Source organism: Nomia melanderi, chromosome 1 (genome assembly GCF_051020985.1).
Source record: "Nomia melanderi isolate GNS246 chromosome 1, iyNomMela1, whole genome shotgun sequence".
Lineage (NCBI taxonomy): Eukaryota > Metazoa > Arthropoda > Insecta > Hymenoptera > Halictidae > Nomia > Nomia melanderi.
This window is the reverse complement of record NC_134999.1, coordinates 3,418,359-3,435,452: the sequence shown is the minus strand read 5'-3', so window position 1 is coordinate 3,435,452 and position 17,094 is coordinate 3,418,359. Positions and strand designations below refer to the sequence as shown.

Genomic DNA, 17,094 nt, shown 5'->3' with positions numbered 1-17,094 from the left:
TAGTACAATAATTACACTCAATAATATAAAAGGACAAGAAATACAACTATTTAAAATGGTTTCATTTATTCTCGCGACAAATTATTACACGAAGAATATATAATACTGAAGCTATAAGTGTTTAAAATCTGAAAGAAATTGATGAGAACTTACCATTTATGCAACAAGTAAAAAGCTTTCATAATTTTATACTTTAAAACTTATATACAGGAAAAATTTCATAAAACTACGAAAGCTGATTTAAATTATGTATAATATTTTATAAATCTATTTACTGCAAAATTAACGTAATGAAATTGTGACATTTATGTTCATTAATTATTATTGTCAAGCAAATTGATCTGATGAATAAACTTTGACTACTAATGCATGTTATTTTCATCGCTCTTTTTTTCCCACAGACCATGTGCCCTGTTTGTCTGGACCGTTTGAAGAACATGATATTTCTATGTGGCCACGGAACCTGTCAAATGTGCGGTGACCGGATGTCGGAATGTCCGATATGCCGGAAAGCAGTGGATAGACGTATTTTACTTTATTAAACATAGAAAAATAATCTTCCTTTTAAGTGGGAGTTTCACGTAACGAAAAAATATTAAAAGAATAATTAAATATTACATCCATTTAACGATACAAACTTTATAATGAATTTTTTATGCGAATATTAATGTTTATACCAAACCTAATACTTCTTTCACGTATATAAATATGTTTCCAGAAAACAATTTAATGAATTTAAATTGTTTTCATTACCTTTGCTACTTTTAAACAGGATTTGTACCATTCTCCTTGGAGCAGATATTTTCGTATGAGACTTTAGAACAATGACAATAACTTCATTTATATACATATACATATATACTGAAAAAAGAGTGATTGTAATATTGAATTATTCTTTTACTGTTCATCGGTAATTCAATGAAAGAATTTCATTTGTATGCAGTGGATGCGACCTTGATCCACAATTTTGTAACGTAATTATAATTAATTAATCAATTAATTATTAAGACAGATTATTAGTTGCAAATTACACGAAGCATGAAATTTGAATAATGATATGCTGAAATATAGAAAATATTGGCTATCATTTAGTAATTATTCTATGCCTTGTCTTCTTTTCTTCTTTTTTAATTAAATTTTATCGATATATAATCAGTAGCATATAAACAACTGTTTTCTAGTAAATAGCATTAAGTGATAAAAACATTTATATTGTTTCCATGCTTTCATACTACTCTTTATACTGATGTGTAGCTTATACGCACAATTATCATTTAAATGCATTTGACAAAAAAGTAATCATCACTGTTATAAATATTAAAAATGAATCAGTGAATCCTTCCACAAAGCTTTTGCTTTCTTTAGTTAAATGTGACAGTTAATGGAACAAGAACATTTTTATTTGATGGCCAAATATAATCTCGTTAAATTAAATATACATTAATTTTAAGAAAGGTCAATATTATTTGGTCTTCTTTATCATTTTTTAAATCAAATCCTGATAATTTAACATAATACTATTTGAACACAATTTAATTTTATTGCTATCATTCGATGTAGTAAATCATCTATAATTTTCTTGTTCTATAGCTTAATAATTAATGCTGCCACTTGTTTTTTCTCCTTTGAAACTATATAATTTCGATTAATCTTCATAATTTTTATATTTATAATAACAATGAATAGTGCCAATTACTTTTATAAGCTGTAAAAGATTGAGTTTATTCTCAAATAACTAATTAATTACAGACGCATTAAAATTGTTAATCTTTATAATCAATGTTACTCAAGTCTAACTTACTTCCATATATACAATTAAAAAATAATAAAAATTAATAGTACTCAAATTTATAATTAGTAATGCATATGTGTAGTATATATGTACCTATGTACAACTATGCAAGTTGAACTCAATGATAAAAATAAAGAAGAGAAAGGAAAGCAAAGTTAAAAACAAAATATATATTCATCAAATACTTACACAGTTATTTTTATGAGTTACGTACGTTTTGTCAAACTTTACATCCTCTTTTTCTTAGTTTCAATCAATTCAGATTTATAATTTTAAATTTATTTCTTGTATTTTATGATACAGAAGAATGTGAAAGACAAAATTTGAATAGTTTGAATAATCTTACTGAATAATTTTATACATATCCTGTATTATACTATATTATTATATAGTAGATACATGTTACTTTACATTATTTATATTACTTACATATGCAATAACACATCACAATGTATATAAGAATAAATTGAAATATATATCTTCTGTAAACCTTTGATAAATCTTTTAATATTGAAAATATTGAAAAAGGCTAGTATCTTCAGTGTTTCACTTGTACCCATAAAAAGTAAACTATTCAAGTTTCATGTTACTCATTTTTCTGTATTTTTAAACTCCAAAGGTATTCATGTTTATATATCTCAATTGTATATATCTGCCTTGAAAAAACATTGTAGTATTGTTTATAACGATATACACGAAAAATAGTATTTACAGCATTGGAAACAAAATTTAGCATTATATACATATATATGTACAATAAACGAAATTCAATAGTATTTCAATATAATTTTATAATCACACATTTAGGGTTTAGCATTTAGATATATTATTATTTGAATATTGGTTTGTATTAGAATTATATACTTTGATATGATTACTGATTAATATTTCTTCAAACTTGAATGACATTTCTGTAGGGTATGACCATGGGTATGCTTTATAGTATAAGAATTTGTTAAATATGAAAATATATCTTTTTCAAGATATTAACAACATTGAAATTAACGTTTTAAATAATTCATTTTGCAATAATGTATTCTGGAAATACTTAATTACATTGTACCTTGTATAATGAAAACATTAATGCATAAATACAAAGAAATTAAAATTAAAACCATGCAACATATACACTCATGATCCTACCCAAATATTAATTTTTTGTTTTTAATTGTTTAGAACTATATGCAATAATTTATATATTGCTCCCTAGTTCTTCCATTTATAAGTACTTTTCAATAGCTTATATTTAGGATAAGGATCTTGTGAATTAAATTTACAGTAACTAAAGTATCAGATATTAGTATCTGATTTAAGACTCTGATTTTTGCACTTTCAAATCATATACGTATTATCCCATTCAATAAAATACAATACAAAATAAAAAATGAAAGTTGTATTCTTACACTTCAAAGAATTTATAAAATTTAAGTTGTTAATTGGAAAGCAAATCAGATTGGATGTATGATATTTTTTCTACAAGTTTGTAATGACTACATACACAAATCTAATTTATAATTAATTAAATATGAAGAATTTTTTATATTAATGAGAATTTTTGCATTAATTGGATGTTTTAAATGAGATAATTCGAAATATACGTATACTTAAGTAACTTGTAGCTTTTAAGTCATTCCTATTATATAGTATTTCTGTAAAATATTTAATTTTGAAATATTAATGCATCACATTTAGAAATTCTAAACATGTGAATTATGCATGTTAACCATTGCAGTGGGATCACACAATTTTTTTACATTATAACATTTTTTAAAAATAGTATTATAAAATATATTTTTAATTTTAATAGCTTCAATTGTCAATTCAGTCAATTGTAATAAGGTACTTTTCTTTAAAATTGTATAATTAAAGATCCCATTGTATCATCAAGTTTTTGTAAAGAAACGATGTAATTGTGCATACTTCACCATAGAAACTAATTTACCATAGCATGTATGTATTATTTTAATACTTCCATTTATTTCACCAAACTGGGCATATAACTATCTCAAATGTATTCTACAAAATCATAACAATAAATAAATTTGTCATTTCACGAAACACAGTTCCTTAAATGCCTCAATAAAATTCAGAATAAAAGTTAACAATTTCCATTAATTTCTTAGAAAATCAGAAAGTATAATAATTCAAGTTTTACTTCAACTTTTATTACATAATAAAATCATAAACTTTATATGAAAAAGACTTTAGAAAAAGAAAAATCCCAATATTAAAAGGTAATAATACCATATTGTATGTTATTAAATAAATTAGTTTATTTTTATTTCATTAATAAAGTACATGTTTAATAAATAAAATTTTAAAGTATAAAATATTTTTAATTCTTTTATATTTTAAAGATAAATATTTTAGGTATCATTATAATAAACAATTTGCATTTATAAAAATGATCTAGTTTCGCTGAGAATTCAGTTATTTCACAAAGAAAGCCATTTTTATCGTAAATTTTCTGATTTCTCCCTTTGTAGCTAAAGAAGTTACAATTTGTTAAAGTATATCATTTTTTTTCTCTATTTCTCTTTTTCTACAAACATTCAAATTAAAAAAAAAAACATTAAGTTCTTAAAATAGAAAAAAACTTCGACTCTGATAAAGAAATTATGTTTAAATTTAATGATATATAATACATACAAAATTCTATCTCCCATGTTCATATAATTTGTTCACGATAATAACGGTACTTTATAAATTAGAGTGAATACAAGTGGAGATTTATCAGCAAATTTACATAATTGAAAATATTCTTACATAAATAGGCATTTTTGTGTATTCAATTTAAGAATATGAAAAAAATTCACCTTCGATAGGCGATCTTAAAATAATTTATTATAGAAGGACATAGGGACATGCGTGTAAGCATAATTAGAACATAATACTATATTAAATATCTAATAATATTAATTTAATAATTCTCTAATTGTTAATCTGCATCAATATTTATATTTAGTCAAACACAATAAATAAGGCTATCGATAAGTTGTGTAAGACATCGTTGTAATCTTTCCTTCTATTTTATACCTATTTTTTCTCAAATTAAGCTGATTTGATTAATTGAATTTTAATCCTTTGCGACCCATTTGAAATTGAATTTGCTTAGAACTGATAATAGTGAACATTTTATTACTCATTCCTGAGAACTAGTTTTTTATCATAACAAACTTAATAGTGAAACTGACATTAAAAAGATGGAAAAATTTATTAAGGATAAAAGTATTATACATTTTAAGCAACTTAATGCTTTAAGTAACAAAAAATAGTTTGTGCTGTATTTTACTGTGCTGTACCTACAAAATATTTTTCACATTATGTAAGTATGGATTATTGATTAAAAATATATTGTTATTTGTGAAAATAATCAAAGATAATAAATACTTTTAACAAAAATATACTAATCTAATCACCAATAAAACCATATATACTGTACGATTATAAATTGGTAAGTATTACGAATTAATATAAGTATTAAATACATTTAGTGAATATAAAACAATGTTTAGTATCATTAAATGAACAACATAAAATACAAGCAAATTTAGTTATCTCTGAAATGTCATAAGAACACTCACGTACATACTTTATAACTGAATAAATGAATCGCAAAGGAATTAAATTTTCTTTAACATTCAGACGATGAATTTAAATTAGGAGGGGAAAGTTTCTTAGTTTTAGTGAGCCGGTCTAATTCCACTGCTGCATCATTAGACACAGTTGTTTTCTCTACTGGTGGAGAATCTAAAATGAAAATAAATACATATATTACTAAAAGTCTTTAAATTATATGTGCTATTAGCATATTATATTAGGTCATGTAATATGAAATTGTCGATTATCAGAGTAACTTTTTGCAAAAAAGTTTGTCCGAATTGTACATAGTAACTATTTCTTGCATTATTTTTGGAAAACAAAGATACCGTAAATATAAGTGTAATTTTCTTATATGAATTTACACTTAGAAATAATACTGCAAACACCGTAAATAAAACATTTGGGGGCAATACTGTGAATGAAAGAATAGTGCAGCGCTGATTTGCAAAATTTCATTTCGGTGATGTTTCTTTGCAAAATAAGCCGCGTGACTCACGGAAACAGTAACTCATAACGGTCTTTCTAAACATTCTGAATTTTTCAAAAAAGGAATATATTCATTAAAAACACGTTGACAGAACTGTATCAAATAAAATAGAGTATATTTTGAATAAATTGATTGAATAACCGTCTTTTAGAACATCAAATAAAGTTACCTTTCTTCCGCGAAATCAAACATTTTATATTACACAACCTAATATACTAAAATAGATTATATTTACCAATTTTTATTGGACTTGTGCCTACACTACCTGGTGATCCAGGTGATCCGATCTTCTTGTGAAGCAGTGAATTGAAAAAGTTTGCTAAGACGCCTTCTCCAGACTGCGTAGTTCCACTAGCTTTGGGGTCCAATTTTTTATTTGGTGAAGCCACCTACACGAGAAATATTTAGTATTTGCCAATTCATATTTTCTGTCACATATCCATGACAGATCATACCACATTGATTAGAACATGCTTTCAAGTGTTAACTGTGAAAAGCATTTAACAACTGTAGGGTGAATTACCAAATAATGAAACAAACACTTTAAATTTACAATGTTATTAATGGAACAAAATAATCATGTATGAAAATGTATTTTCTATATGCTTTGTGTCTAATAAAAATGCATGTAACACTTTTACATGTAATTGTATGTATACATCATAAATTTTAGAAATATAAAATATAATTTATCATAACACAATTATAGTTTTTTTAATATATAATTAGAAACTATCAACTAAACCCTATGGGAATGTAAACAATAAATGATGCGGATACATAGAGATGAATTAATGACATGTATGGAAACAAATAAATACATACAACGATTTTATACATAATATGGGAAAAAGCTGACCACGAAATTGAGTCGCCATGATTATAAATCTGAAATGTAAAAAGCCACATTCGCTTGAAACATAAATACAATCAAAACATGTATGTTCAATGTTCTAAAAATATTGGAGTTGAATATATTTTAATGCAAATAAGCATTATTTGTTACAGGATGAAAGTATGATAACTGAACACATTGTATACATTAGCCACAAAGACATTATTATTCGATACTGAATGGTTATTAATTAACTGCATGTAACATGAGAAGCATGCTCCAATTATAAATGGTATAACCTGAATGACTGGTCCAGTGCTTGCCTGATTTCTGAGTGTCGGAGAACGGGTTGGATCTTTCAAACCTAGTAATTCTGCTTGCTGTTTTGCTAAGAAAGCTTGTTCCTCTTCCGCTTGTACTTCTACTTCCCTAGCCACACACTATTTCACAAAAATATGTTGCAGTAAACTTAATATTTTCTTTCTTAAACACACTTCCTTAGATTAACTCAAGTACTTTATCTATACCCACTCTTCTATTAGTTGTTGGCTGTGCGATAACATCTCTATAATAATCATCTGGTTTCATTGACTGCAAATTTTCATGTAGAATGCTAATCTTTTTCATATTATCCCAGCCAGCTGGACTATAAGTAATTGATTGTTAAAAGTGTGTTAAATATTTATAAAGATTCAAATAAGCGATAATACATACATGAGTACTGCATCTTTCTCAACTACCAAAGCTGGAGTTCTAAATGGTAGTGAATAAATCCTATGGGTAAGATATTTGTACAATAAATCACAGTTTTTATCTTCTTTTGCTGACGTATAAAATAATCCTGCACCATATTGCAAGCAAAATCGCCGTATCCATTGTTGCATGAAATCAAAATGTTCATCTCTATAAACATACAAATATTAATAATAGATGTTAATAATTTAATGAATTTGAAAATATTTTTGTAAGTTACAGCAGTTTAAAAATTTTAAATATTATAATCTTACTTGTAGTCATGTTCTTTTTCTAGTGTAGACATGTAATCAGTTTTTGTAATTACAACAACAACATCAAGGCCTAAATTTGTTGTGAGTACTCCTTCTGGTAATGGTAAATTATCAATTGTTTCATCATCAAGATTGCGACTGGTACGTCGTAGAGGGCTACCAGGATCTAATTCATCTCCAGGTTCTGTATAATCTTGCCATTTTTTGACATCTAAACACGGAAGAAATATTTTATGAAATTTTTAAATATTATTTTATTAATTCAACGTATACTATAGCATTGAAATGCAAAAATTATTTAACACTAACAATATTGGCACTTTATACATAACTGTTATGTATACCATAACTGTAACCTGTCAAATAATTGATTATAAAATAAAGATAAACAAGTTAGACAATAAATTTTCCTTAGTAGAATTAGAAACAAAAGGAAAGAAAAAAATTTTTAAACTGAGTAATTGGATAATATAAGAATTGATATAAAGTTAAATAGATTGAAGAAAATGTAGAATTTTAAAACAAATTTTAAAACCAGTTATTTGATTGGTCATGTTACATTTAATGATAAGAAAATCTGCATGAAAATATAAAATTAAATAATTTACATACTGAGTTGCCTGCATCGTTGTCTAGTATCATTATCCAAAGGTAATCTATCAATATGATCTCCTAACAGTGCAGCCCAAGACTGAAGTTGATCTAGCATGTCCCATGGTGTTGTCATTGCAGCTACTAACATAACAAGTGTATGTGGAAATCTTTCTCCATTTAATGCAAATCTTAAAAGATTAGCATGCCCAGGATCTCCATCCAATATCCATACAGATAACCTTGTTTGATCTACAAAAAAGTTTTTAATTGTTAAGCTTTTAAATTAAAGAAAAATATGACTGGCATTAAGTTATTATTACCATCTCTATAATCATCCCTAACGTCAATATACGCAAACTCTAGACCAGAACCCTTTTTTGGATCCTCTACACCTTGTAATTTAGCAATAAGTGTTGTCTTTCCACTTTCATTATCACCTGTAGAAGAATATATATATATATTCGTATAGTACATATTATAAAGTGTAATTTTTTACATATAAAACAAGAATATGTATAATAATTGAAACATTCATATTTTTTATGCACATATTACATGTGTATAAAATTTTGTGTATTAATTACGAAAATTCAAGTTTACCTAAAACAAGAATGTTCTTATTTGATGGTAATTTATTGTTCCCACTGTTTTGTACTTCAGCTAAGATAGAAGACCTGCAAACATTATACACCGTAATAATATACAGCAATTAAAAATTCTATGCATGATCTTAACACTGACAGATTCTTTCGTTTGTGCTGTATGACACATAAAAAAAAGTATATGCTAAGATACTGTATATGTATATATATGTATATGTGTACACATTTTATATCAAAATGTTTTTGAACGTAAATTTTATAAACATACCACAAATTATCCTTATTCTTTGCATCCTCTTTCTTTTTTGACTGAAACTCATTGCTTTGCAACATTATATCAATTGCTGCTGCTGCCATGATCCATGTGATACATGTGAAGTTCGCTATCGATTGTACACGAACTGCGGGTGCGGCTCGAAGATAACTTCATTCAAAATGAAATCTAAGCATGCATTTAAATGTTTTAATTTTTACATTTGTATAATACACATTGAACATTTATAGTCGTCCAATTTGTTTGCTTTAAGAACATAATTTTAACAATATATAGGTATAATTTTAATAATAAATACCTTTATTTATATTAACCCATTTGCATCGTACGATAAAATGAAGAATGTATCTATATCGTCACATTTCTGTTGCAAAATCTAAATACCTCTAATTTGGTTTTACAATGAAATTTATAAGATATATTTCTAAAATAATTTTAAATTGCAATTTTAATGTTATAATTTAACACTATGTCAATAAGTAATTTGTAAAGTATATAAATAAAGGAAAAAATTCAATGTACAGACATTTTTTCTAATAGTTTGCATTACTTTACCTTGACAAATAATTTAATCTGTTCGCAATTATCACTATTTATTCGTAACGTGAATACGCGCTTATGTGCGCACTGATGATAATGGTTAGGAAAATTGAGTACATATATGGCGTTAATAATGCAAATAGGTTAAAGTAAAAAAGTTACATTACATGAAACATCTATCGTGTTTTAAACCCATGATTTCTATACTCTGTTGATAACATTACGGATGGTACTGCAATGGTAAAAGAGCATTAATATTTCAGAAAATCGGAACTCACAAATACATTTAATATCAAATTTATTATTATATCTTATCTGTGGTATTACTATACTTCAAGTTTGACGTTGATAATGTATGTGTAAACGTCATCAGGTGTACTAAATATATAAATAACTTATAAATACTAAACAGTGACATAATAATTCAATGTAAACTAACATAAACACGTTTAACAATAATTTTAAAAAATGGTAGGCATTTTAAACGAGTCTGACAGCGAAGATGAATTACCTCCTGGTTGGGAGGAGATGACAACTGCTGATGGAAATGTCTATTACGTAAAGTAAATCATATGTACTTAATTATAATTTATTATAAGTACATATTCTTAATAAAACATTTCAAATTACATATAAAATTGGAGTAGTTAATAGTTGTTGAAAAATTTTTATGTTATAGTTTTTAAAATGTTATTTTAAATATTGCAATATTGTTTCAGTCATTACACGAAAGGCACACAATGGACACATCCTAGAACTGGTCGTCAAAAAATCGTTGAAGGAGGTACAATATCACTGAATTGATATATTAAAATAAACAATTAATATTGTATGTCAAACAGTTGGTATATAATTTTTCATATATTTTCATAACAATATCAATGTAAGCATTATATATAGTGATTTTTTAAATATTTAAATATTTTCAAATGAATGAATATTATTTAACTACTAAAAGATTTAAATTAAAATTGTAAAATTCTACTCATATCATTTATCAATAAGAATTACCAACTGGATGGGAGAAACGTGTAGCAGATGATGGTAAAGTTTTATTCATTGATCACGTGAGTCAAATAACAACGTATACTGATCCACGATTAGCATTTGCTATGGAATATAGAGGGGTATCACAACCTGTACGACAGCGTTTTGATGGCAGAAGCAATGCGTTAGCTGTTTTATATGGGCGAGATTTAAGGGATAAGGTCGCCATTGTTACAGGTGCAAATACAGGCATAGGTAAGAATAAAGATTATTTGTAATAATGATTGCTTCAGTATATACACAATATATTAATGCAATATCATTATAGGATTTGAAACTGCTAGATCATTAGCTTTACATGGTTGTAAAGTGATTCTAGCTTGCAGGGATATAAAAAAAGGTGAAGAAGCAATACAGAAAATTCAAAAAGAAAGGGAGAATGTTAATTGTGAAACATTAGAATTAGACCTATCTTCATTACATAGTGTTAAAGAAGCAGCTGAGAAATTTAAACAGAAGTACAGGTAAATTTGCATTAATTAGTTATAAGAATTTATACTATATCTTATATTTCTAGGTCTCTTCACATATTGATATTAAATGCTGGGGTTTTTGCAATTCCCTATGAACTTACCAAAGATGGTTATGAAACAACATTTCAAGTAAATCATCTTTCTCACTTTTATTTTACCCTTCTGTTGGAACATCCGATTCAAAATTGCCCTAATTCTAGGGTAGTGGTGGTATCAAGTGAATCTCACAGGTACATAAAACATTTTTTCAATCAAATGAAATTCTATGCAACAATAAATAAATTAAAAAGGTTTATATATTTTATAGAGTTTTCTATTTTGTAAATTAATATCTAAAGATATGTATTTAAGTTAATAACAGTAATTTATTAAAAATAAATGTAAAAGGTGTTTAATAACAGTGTAAAAATTGCATGTGTTTTAATAGGTTCTCTTCACTTCAGACAGTAGAAGACTTTCATCAACTGACTCTTTCTCCTCCTGCATATAAATATTGGTTTATGGGAGCATACAACAATTCTAAATTATGTAATATTTTGTTTGCACAAGAATTAGCAAAGCGATGGCCTTCTGTTGGTGTATTTAGTTGCCACCCTGGTAATATGGTTTCATCTTCATTGCCTCGCTATTCTTGGATGCTGCGATTTGTATTTATGTTAGTGAGACCATTCACAAAATCGCTGGTAAGGAACCTATTTATTTGAAATATGAATATTCGAAATTTTTGTTGTAATTAATGCAGTACAAACTTTACAGCAACAAGCAGCTAGTACATCAATTTTTTGTGCAACTGCTCCGGAATTAGAAGGAGTAACGGGAGTTTATTTTAATAACTGTTTTCGTTGTGATCCCTCTACTCCTGCACTAGATTCTGCACTTGCGACAAGATTATGGTCTGTTAGTCAAGACATGATTGTAAATATCATGAAAAAGGACAAACTGTGGGAAACATTAGCATTAAAATGAAATGTGCTATTGTATAAAGATTGAATGATTATATTTAAACCAAAAAATACTTTAGACATTAAGAAATTTATATTGATTTTTATTTTATAAAAAATTGTATTTTATATTTAATAAATAGTTTTTGGTTTTTTACGTATGAACATATTTTTCTTACTTTTCATTTACTGAAAACTGTGTGAATAAATGTATTATCCTTAACTTTTATTCACAGTTTTCCCAAGTAGAAAGTCCAAGACATTTTATATTTAAACATAAATCATAACAAATTCTATACTATAGTCTACATTATTTATACCTTGTACAGGAAAATCATTACAATATTTTACATTTGAATGTTGAACATATTCTTTAAACAATGTATTGATAGTTAACAATTATTTAACTGAAGGCTATTAATAATTCGAGTGTGTTATAAGTAATATAAATTGACAATTTTAGTTGTTGATATACATAATTTATTTTAAGTAGTAATTTCACTGTAGTATTGTAGAATCAACCTTTTCGCTCGGATATATTTGCAGTAAAATGTGATCTCTATAAACGGAACTCGTCATTCTACACCGATATATAGGAGAAAGTGATGCAAAACCGGGACCGTAATATATCTTTGTTTATATGAAAAAAATTGGATGGCGAGAAAAGCATTGAACGACGCTAGATCTCTTCGTTGGACTTTAAGGAATAAGAAAATGATGATTTTTTTTGGAAAAAAATTCTTTTGTTCATAAGAAAATAAGATTTATCGGAAGTATGAAAACATTCGGTTTTGCCCTATAGGGATGGGTAAGACCGAATACTTTTTAAAAGGCGTATAAAATGTAATATAATTATACAATTTTTGTTTGCATAAGTTAAAAAATAGTTAAAAAGCTGTTTACATCAATTTCAACAAATGTGAAATTATTTTAATTAATCATTCTAATTACACTGTTCAACACGATTTTTGTTTTGTAATAGCTACTAGGTGATTCTCGTAAAGGATATCTGTTATAGTATTCCAGTAAACCTAATTAATTTTTAAAAACATTTCAGATATCAATAATCGAAAGATAATTAACTTGATTATAATTAAACTTCTATCGCCCATCTCGACTGATTCGATAGTTTTAGTGTTAATCATCATAATAGCATTACTTGGGTATGTGTATTCACATATTAAACACCAAATTATTTAAAACAGAACAATTTTGAAAAGCTTGCTTATAATTATTATGAAAATTTATAAAACAATAACACATTATATATGCATAGAAGAAATGATTGGGGTCCAGGTTTATACAGCGCGTAGCCACGGCCCTAACTAGACGGCGAGCGGTAGCCGCGTAACGCCAAAGCTCTGTACACGCGCTCTTAACGCAAATTTTCTTAATCTGTCTGAAAGGAAAACTGTTTTCGCCCTTTCTGTGGGGGGTTTCCTCTTCAAAAATGTCTATAAAATCCAATGCTGCATAGCAAATTCGTGCTAGCCAACGCACGTTTCATATAAATGTAACAGAAGTGCGTACAAAGTACGTGCATCTACCCTTTTGTAAACTTTGATCATCATTTACAAGCATTTAATGACATCCAATATTCAAAATTTTTATAGCTGCATATTTGGGCATCTCCTCTTTATTTTTTACGGTAAATTTGAACTGCCTATCGTTTTTAGTTTTCACGTAACACTTATTTCTTCCAAAAATTCGACCGTTTTTACAAAAACCCACGTTTTTCGAAAACTGGACATGACCCAGCAATTTGGTTTTCGGATTCGTATTTAGGGTAAGGAACTCTATAAGAATTACCTAGTGGTTATTGCAAAACACAAAAAAAGTTCAAATTGGTTCCACAGTGTCATCATTCTTAATATAAAAATGTATATAAGTGTTTAGGAACTTTACCGTATTTATAAACAATTTTAGTTTATGTTAACTATATATAATATTAATTTTAATTATTAACTACACAAAAATCACCATTTTTGTTGTTATACGTGGCAAAACTAGGAATCCGGTCCTGCCCGATACCCAAGTAGCCGATTTTTACTGAAATTTTGACCCTTAGTTGATTTACTGAGCATTAAATATTTCTACTTCGGTATGTGATAAGAAGATGAATAAAGCGGTAAAATACTTTGTGATGACTATAGAATATAAATAGTATTTTTCTGAATGGATTTTTCAATGCCAATATATAAAAAAACACCCACAAACCAACTACTTCAAAAGTACCGAAACTTTTCAACATGAAATTTTTAACTTCGTCTGTATAAAACACTATAATGATTTCTATCCTGTGACTCATTTGATAATGTCATGAGGACCACCCGAATGTGATGATATTTAATTTTATGACGTTTTGGCTACATTTTGTAGCCCTTATCTTATAAAAAACAGTGGGATCCGGTTTTGTGCAACTTTTCCCTACAAAGCGCGTAGTTAACAAATGTTGCCGAATACGTAAAATATTGCACGCAATGTTATCAAGAACATAACTTTTCAGTTATCGGAATACACTTTTCTTACGCAAACGACAATTCTTTGAGTATGATGTATATATTCTTCAAAACGAAACGGTTAATACATAGTGACTTTGCAATAAAAATGAACACTAAGAGTATATATATGATAAAAAATGTATATTTTAAACTATATCATTGTAAAACATTACAATAATTGAACTAACAAATTATAAGTGTTTAACTGAAAACGATAACTACTTAAATATGTGTTAATTATACAAAAAAATGCAACATATGTCTACTTATATATATTATATCAATTAATATTTAATATTTATATTTAATAAATAAATACTATACAAACATATTTGTTTATGATTTCTGTAAACATAAAGGAAAGAAGTAAAAAGACTTCGAAGAAATTGTCGTATTTCTTTAATTTTTATTGTTTCTATTTTAAATTAAAATAAATTTATTTTAAAATGAATTAAAATTCATAATTCGGAAAAATAAAGAAATAACGGAAAAAGGTAACTTCAAATGAGAAAGCTTCAAACAAATTACTGATTAACGTGAAAGTAGTGAATATCCACTAATTCAAATTCATTTAATAATCTCAATTAAAATAAATATTTAGATTTATATCAAATGTAAGAAGCTTTCTTATTTTTATGAGCATCCAAAATTTAGAATAGTGCAATCATTCATCAAAATTGTAATGAATAATTACGTACATAAATTTTTGGAATCTACCATTGGAACGATATTTGGAAGAGATATAACTTGTAGGGAACCAGTGTATCGTTGTGATGATTATCAACCAGGTGTCTTAATGGAATTCGGTAGAACTGGTGTAAAAGTAAGAATTATAATACGTTTGAATCATGTTCGTCGTTGTATAGTAATTATTACTATGTTTTTACTAAATAAATATTTCAGACGTATTTTAAGCATTATGTACCTACAAAAAGGTATAGGAGAGTTCAAATTCGAAGAATTCTCTGATCTTCTTTTTGTTAATACCTTCGTGACCAGCGTCACATATTTATGACGTTCAATATTTTGCATCTTGTCTAAAGAAAATTAAATTATTTTTACACCTGTTTTTATTCCGTATCTCGTAACGCATGGTGCAATGTCAAGAAAATTGATGAGATCCTTTTCTTGAATTTTATTCGCATTTTATAAAAATGAATTGTTGCATTTAATAAAATATTATAACTATGAAGATTGCTACTGAAACAAACGCTGGTCGCGAATATGTCAACCATGAGAAATGCCATTAATATTTGCAAATAATGGTATACAAGAAGTTGTTTTAATATGTCAGTTTTGTATGACATAATGTAAGTTTTAACACTGGCAATTAAATTTCACGTTTTAGTATAAACTTTTCTGAAATGTTACAGACAAAATTGGTAAGTACATGTTTTATATTATATTCTACATAAGCTATACTTTATTATAATGCTAATAAATACTAATTTTGAATAAAAAAATATTTATTAAATTTGCAATCAAAGTTTTGAAACAATAGTTTCGGTAATTGTAATTTTGAAATGGAATAATACAGAGCTATTTTGATCTAACAGTACATATCCGTTGTTGTATTTATGTATTTACTTATTTATTAATTTATGTGATCATATAGGTATATACTATATGTAGTATACAATTAAAAATATGCATAAAATTGAGTATTTAATTCCTTCTTAAAACCTGTGTGTAATGAAAGGTCTATTATGATTGAAAATGGTCATTCATCAACTAATAGTTAAACTACCAGAATTTGTAATATCAAAATTGGTTAATGATATCATCAAATCATATTCAAAACATTTAAAAATCAAAAAACAATGAAAGTTTTTATATTAATGTTGCACATAGAATATTACATTCATAACGTGGATAAATGGAGAAATATTTATTTTACTTTTAAATACTGTATCTAAACAATTGTTGCAAATAAAAATTTTAGAAATTAATTCAATTTTTACATTTATATTTTTTCACTTTGACAAATAATTTCGAAAGTCAGTATAAAGTTTTAAATTATTACAGAATTTTCAATTATAAAATAAAATTATGATAAATTTTTATTTATGTTCAAAAATTACCCTCAGTTTTTCATTAATTTTGATGTACTACTTATGTAGAAATTATAATTGAAAATATTAATACAATATTAACTATAAAAATATAACTGTAATAATATTAAATTAACATTATTATTATTGTTGTTGTTGTTGTTGTTACAACAAAATAAAAAATTTTTATTTAGACTTATGTAACTTTGTAAATCATAATGATCTCACTTGCTCGAACTTTGTCATTTATTTAGTGTATGTTACCATAACAGCATAATTATTTATTTACATATTTAAGTCATGAACATAATTTTGTAAGTCAAATTAAGAATAACCAATTATCATTT

The 17,094-nt window shown here is 26.4% G+C and overlaps 3 protein-coding genes across 19 annotated transcripts in view; 2 read left to right on the top strand and 1 right to left on the bottom strand.

The window, feature by feature from the left end:
- The window catches only part of LOC116433167 (E3 ubiquitin-protein ligase MIB1-like), a 411,486-nt gene extending 407,095 nt beyond the window's left edge, over positions 1 to 4,391 (top strand). For all 3 annotated transcript variants that reach the window (XM_031991086.2, XM_076372833.1, XM_076372835.1), the window contains one exon: positions 402 to 4,391. In XM_031991086.2, coding sequence (XP_031846946.1) covers positions 402 to 542 — 141 coding nt within the window. In that variant the 3' untranslated portion in view covers positions 543 to 4,391. The remainder of the gene's footprint in view (positions 1 to 401) is intronic.
- Dlic (dynein light intermediate chain) lies at positions 4,123 to 10,108 on the bottom strand. 7 transcript variants are annotated; one of them, XM_031976652.2, is made up of 11 exons: positions 10,013 to 10,108; positions 9,189 to 9,362; positions 8,919 to 8,992; positions 8,639 to 8,755; positions 8,337 to 8,567; positions 7,725 to 7,935; positions 7,432 to 7,620; positions 7,249 to 7,363; positions 7,017 to 7,157; positions 6,118 to 6,271; positions 4,123 to 5,542 (listed from the first exon to the last, which is right to left on the bottom strand). In XM_031976652.2, the coding sequence occupies exons 2-11, from the start codon at positions 9,275 to 9,277 to the stop codon at positions 5,427 to 5,429; spliced, it is 1,437 nt and encodes a 478-aa protein (XP_031832512.2). In that variant the 5' UTR covers positions 9,278 to 9,362; positions 10,013 to 10,108; the 3' UTR covers positions 4,123 to 5,426. The 7 variants fall into 7 exon arrangements, with proteins under 7 accessions (XP_031832512.2, XP_031832605.2, XP_031832330.2 ...); XM_031976745.2 differs by having other exon boundaries at positions 9,902 to 10,034; XM_031976470.2 differs by lacking the exon at positions 10,013 to 10,108 and adding an exon at positions 9,750 to 9,896.
- On the top strand, positions 9,294 to 12,294 carry Wwox (WW domain-containing oxidoreductase). Of its 9 annotated transcripts, none has more exons than XM_031977969.2 (8): positions 9,294 to 9,470; positions 10,210 to 10,297; positions 10,454 to 10,518; positions 10,740 to 10,976; positions 11,050 to 11,245; positions 11,299 to 11,484; positions 11,682 to 11,937; positions 12,011 to 12,292. In XM_031977969.2, the coding sequence occupies exons 2-8, from the start codon at positions 10,263 to 10,265 to the stop codon at positions 12,218 to 12,220; spliced, it is 1,185 nt and encodes a 394-aa protein (XP_031833829.1). In that variant the 5' UTR covers positions 9,294 to 9,470; positions 10,210 to 10,262; the 3' UTR covers positions 12,221 to 12,292. The 9 variants fall into 9 exon arrangements, with proteins under 9 accessions (XP_031833829.1, XP_031833744.1, XP_031834075.1 ...); XM_031977884.2 differs by lacking the exon at positions 9,294 to 9,470 and adding an exon at positions 9,829 to 9,974; XM_031978215.2 differs by lacking the exon at positions 9,294 to 9,470 and adding an exon at positions 9,911 to 9,974 and having other exon boundaries at positions 10,210 to 10,292; positions 12,011 to 12,293.
- The last annotated feature ends 4,800 nt before the right edge of the window (positions 12,295 to 17,094 follow it).